Genomic DNA, 5,125 nt, shown 5'->3' with positions numbered 1-5,125 from the left:
TTTTGGATGTTTGGAGCCTTGTTTTTAAGGCCTTGGTGGTGTTGTGATACCATGAAGTACATGCATAATCGTAAATGTCAGACGGTTGTCAATAATGGAGCAGAGAAATGTATTAGAGATAGTTATGAGTGGTTTAATACCAAATCCACTGTCTGGTAATTTATGACACTATAGGAGCTGGTGGAGATCGTCCTAAAATCAATGCACGTGTCTTTAGTCTTTGTGACGTTAAGTTGTAGGAATGCATCTTCACACCATGATGAATGCTATTCATCCAAAATGTGGAATGCCCTACCAAAAGGAGTAAAGGAGTGTAAAACCCTACTCACTTTCAAAACTGCCCCTAAAGATACACCTTCAGGAGGCTGCAATTCGAAAATGGCCCCTGTCCAAGTCCTAACCTAACCTACCCCCTCCCCCCTTTTCTTTTTCTTCTCTTGTACATATTTTTCACTCTTCATACCAGTAACCTGTAAGCTGATTACATGACGTTCTGTATAGTAGTGTGTCTGTCTGTCTCTTATATGTATAGTAGTGTGTCTGTCTGTCTCTTATATGTATAGTATTGTGTATATGTGTCTGTCTCTTATATGTATAGTAGTGTGTATATGTGTCTGTCTCTTATATGTATAGTAGTGTGTATATGTGTCTGTCTCTTATATGTATAGTAGTGTGTATATGTGTCTGTCTCTTATATGTATAGTAGTGTGTATATGTGTCTGTCTCTTATATGTATAGTAGTGTGTATATGTGTCTGTCTCTTATATGTATAGTAGTGTGTATATGTGTCTGTCTCTTATATGTATAGTAGTGTGTATATGTGTCTGTCTCTTATATGTATAGTAGTGTGTATATCTGTCTGTCTCTTATATGTATAGTAGTGTGTGTATATCTGTGTGTCTCTTATATGTATAGTAGTGTGTATATCTGTGTGTCTCTTATATGTATAGTAGTGTGTATATCTGTCTGTCTCTTATATGTATAGTAGTGTGTATATCTGTGTGTCTCTTATATGTATAGTAGTGTGTATATCTGTGTGTCTCTTATATGTATAGTAGTGTGTATATGTGTCTGTCTCTTATATGTATAGTAGTGTGTATATGTGTCTGTCTCTTATATGTATAGTAGTGTGTATATGTGTATGTCTCTTATATGTATAGTAGTGTGTATATGTGTCTGTCTCTTATATGTATAGTAGTGTGTATATCTGTATGTCTCTTATATGTATAGTAGTGTGTATATGTGTCTGTCTCTTATATGTATAGTAGTGTGTATATGTGTCTGTCTCTTATATGTATAGTAGTGTGTATATGTGTGTCTCTTATATGTATAGTAGTGTGTATAATCTGTCTGTCTCTTATATGTCATCATGATGTGTGTGCATGGGGATCTCATCTTAAACAAGTTCAGTGCTTAATGAGTCTTCCAGTTTAGTAGACCTTGTATTGTGAATTTGTACTTCCATGTACTGATGTTCTCATGTCTTACTAAATAAAGTACATCAATCAATAAAAAACAACAAATGAATCTACAACTGGGCCATAGTGACTGGCCTCACTATCACTCAAAAGACTAACAATCACAGAATCATCTGCAAGTATACAATGTGTCTGTTATCATGTCATGTTGACTCCTACAATCATTAGTATACAGGATATACAGGAGTGAGGAAAGAACACAACCTCGGGGTGAGCCGGTGGATCGATGTTAGTTCTCATTCACCCGATTTTAACCCTCTGGGTTCTGTTTGGGAGGAAATCAAGAACCAAACCAGTAATACCTGAGTCTAAGCCAAAGTGAACTCATTGTTCAACTAGTATGTGTGTCTGAATGGTGTTACATCACTTTAATATGTGAACGATGTCTTTGCTGTTTGGAATCAGATGCCATAATATGTCTTTAACAGAAACGACTGAAATGAATTCCAGTCATTTGTGTCTAAAAGTGACGACTAGACAAAACTATGGAACCAAACAAGATCCAACTGGTCTGTGTGTTTAATCAGAGGAAGGCGTGGGCGTGACCGCGAGCGCACGTGTGTGTGCGTGCGTGTGTGCGTGCGTGCGTGCGTGCGTGCGCGCGCGCGTGCGTGCGTGCGTGCGCGTGTGTGCGTGCGTGCGTGCGTGTGTGTGTGTGTCACATCCTGTCTGGCTGCAAAAGAGTGAAAGCTGATCAGAATCCACACCTGGCCACACCCCTACCTCTCCGTTCCATGGTTACCATGGTTACATAACCCTGGTAACCATGGTTACACAATGCAACCCAAACACTTAGGATACAAACATCATGTTCGCTGTCGGGCACAAACCGCTGTGATGCGTTGTGAGCTTGTAGATCGGCTATTTTCAGCACAGGAGGTTTGTGTAGAGGGAAAAAAGAGCGGACCAAGTACAGAGTGAAAGGTCAAAGTTTGCTAAGTATTGAGGGTTTAAGAGCTTCATCTCTCTCAGCTAAGGGGGTCCCCGCTTCATCTCTCTCAGCCGAGGGGTCCCTGCTTCATCTGTCTCTCAGCTAAGGGGTCCCTGCTTTATCTGTCTCTCAGCTGAGTGTTTCTGCAGCATTAATATGATTAAAGTCCATATTGTTTAATCTAAAACACACAACTTGCAAAATAACAAATAGACTTTTAGTGCCAAAGCGATAAAATAAAACCTTTGCCCTAACAGGTCAATCACTCTTAATATCACTCTGTAAATGTTGATTTGTGTTCACTAAGGTCAAATAAAAGCTTTAACCACTTACTCATACTTTCACTAATGTTCTAAAGTAACAGATCTACAAGCTCTGTGTGTGAGCTTGTAGTGAAAATAACTAAATAAATGTGAAATGTTGGCCTTTAAGGATACCAGATGGAAAGTGTTTAAAATGTATATTTTTTAGGGTATTGAATCTGCCACTGTGTCAGGGGCACAGCCATGGGTTGGCCATAGAAAGCTGGCTCACACAATGGATTTTGCAAAAAATAAATACATTTGGAAATGTTACTTTTTTAGAATAATTTTTTTGATTAAAAAAATGGTAAAATCAGGAAAAAAATATAATGAAATAACCCTAACCCTAACCCTAAAACCGACATAAAGTAACAAAAAAACTCCCAAAATCCACCCAATAACCGTGCGCGCGCGAAAATTGGGGGGGGGGGGTGTGGGAGGGGGGATCCTCCAGGGTGTCCCCAGCTAAAAATACATTGTGAGCTTGTAGATCGGCTATTTTCAAACATTTGAAAACATAGTCAGTACTTTTACTATTGGTACTTTAAGTACATTTTCATTGACCATCTCCTCCTAAAACCTGTCTGTCTGTCTGTCTGTCTGTCTGTCTGTCTGTCTGTCTGTCTGTCTGTCTTGGCTGCTGTCCAGAGTGTCTCTGTGTCTCAGACAGACAGACAGACAGACAGACACTGTACCACTGCCAGAGTACATTTACTCAATTACAGTACAGTAGATATGTAGGCTACTCAAGTACAATTGTGAGGTAGAGAAAAACTAAGAAGCCGACTGGTTGCTCAAAGGAGACAAAAAGTCAATCAAATCTACTGAAGGTAAATCACAAACTGTTTTAGACTTCGGATATTTCGGTTCCTGTAAAGCAGGGGTCTTCAATGTTTTCAGCCCAAGGACCCCCTAGCTGAGAGAGAAGCAGGGACCCCCTCTATGTTGTGTAAAATTGTGTTTTAGAAAAAAAAAATGTATGATCTTTTTTCCCTCTACACCTATACCTCTTTTCCAAAAATAGCAGATCTACAAGCTCACAACGCCTCGCAGCGCGAGGCGTTGTGAGCTTGTAGATCGGCTATTTTCGGCTAAAGTTCCCCTCAGAAAAGGGATGTTAGGGTTCAAGTGGTTAATGTGAAAAAAAGATCCTCTCACACAAAGATTTGGCGGACCCCCTATAGTAGCTCTGAGGACCCCCTAGGGGTCCCGGACCCCCTGTTGAAAACCCCTGCTGTAAAGTATATTTTGATGCCCAGCGAGTAATCCTTGTATTTGTACCAGAGTATTTCTCCATGGTGGTTCTGGCACACACGCACGCACGCACGCACGCACGCACGCACGCACACACACACACACACACACACACACACACACACACACACACACACACACACACACACACACACACACACACACACACACACACACACACACACACACACACACACACACACACACACACACACACACACACACACACACACACACAGGGACAGTGTTGCTACATGTTGGATGAACTGATGTTGGATGAACTGTTGCTACATGTTGGATGAACTGATGACATCCATCCATGGGGACGTTTCGCAAAGAAACCAGACTGACCTTTGATGACCTCCTCCCAGAGGCATGCATGCACACTCTGCATGGAGCGGGGATGCAAGTGTGTGTGTGTGTGTGTGTGTGTGTGTGTGTGTGTGTGTGTGTGTGTGTGTGTGTGTGTGTGTGTGTGTGTGTGTGTGTGTGTGTGTGTGTGTGTGTGTGTGTGTGTGTGTGTGTGTGTGTGTGTGTGTGTGTGTGTGTGTGTGTGTGTGTGCGTGCGTGCGTGCGTGCGTGCGTGCGTGCGTGCGTGCGTGCGTGCGTGCGTGCGTGTGTGCGTGCGTGCGTGCGTGTGCGTGTGCGTGTGCGTGCGCGTGCGTAAGTGCGTGCTGCAGTACTGTACAGCATTGGTTCTCAAAGTGGGGTCCGGGGACCCCCAGGGGTCCTTGAGGGAGTTCCAGGGGGTCCCCAGCTAAATGATAGATTAGGCACCAAATGGACCCTGATGGGTCTGTAACTCTGAGAGTGTACAAATGGAACCAAATGGACCCTTATGGGTCTGTTACTCTGAGTTACATTGACATAGATTTTACAATATAAATTGCGGTCCAAGTGATAGAAATGCCATTAAATGGGGGTCCGTAGTCCTTGAAATTAAAATGGTTGAGAATCACTGCTAGAGCCGTAAAGGGGTCCTACCTGTTGGTAGGGGTTAGGGGTCAGGGGTTAGGGGTCAGGGTTAGGGGTCCTACCTGTTGGTAGGGGGTGCAGAAGACCTCGGCTCCGGTCAGACCGCAGGTGGAGGAGGCGTGGAGCCGGTGGCCCCTCCCCAGGAGGAGGTCCCCAGAGGGGGGGTAGCAGGCCCCCGCGGAGCA

General features: G+C 43.2%; 1 protein-coding gene across 1 annotated transcript in view; it reads right to left on the bottom strand.

Moving 5' to 3' along the window:
- The window catches only part of lamb3 (laminin subunit beta 3), a gene marked incomplete at its 5' end in the record, with an annotated part of 28,213 nt that overhangs the window by 22,209 nt on the left and 879 nt on the right, over positions 1-5,125 (bottom strand). The window contains one exon of the mRNA XM_084061950.1: positions 5,003-5,125. This exon is cut by the window's right edge and continues 50 nt beyond it. Within this exon, the coding sequence (XP_083918076.1) occupies positions 5,003-5,125 (123 nt within the window). The remainder of the gene's footprint in view (positions 1-5,002) is intronic.

This window comes from Gymnoscopelus microlampas (assembly GCF_963454915.1).
Source record: "Gymnoscopelus microlampas genome assembly, chromosome: 7".
NCBI classification, from domain to species: domain Eukaryota; kingdom Metazoa; phylum Chordata; class Actinopteri; order Myctophiformes; family Myctophidae; genus Gymnoscopelus; species Gymnoscopelus microlampas.
Note: the sequence above shows the minus strand (reverse complement) of the source record. Positions and strands in the feature narration are given on the sequence as shown.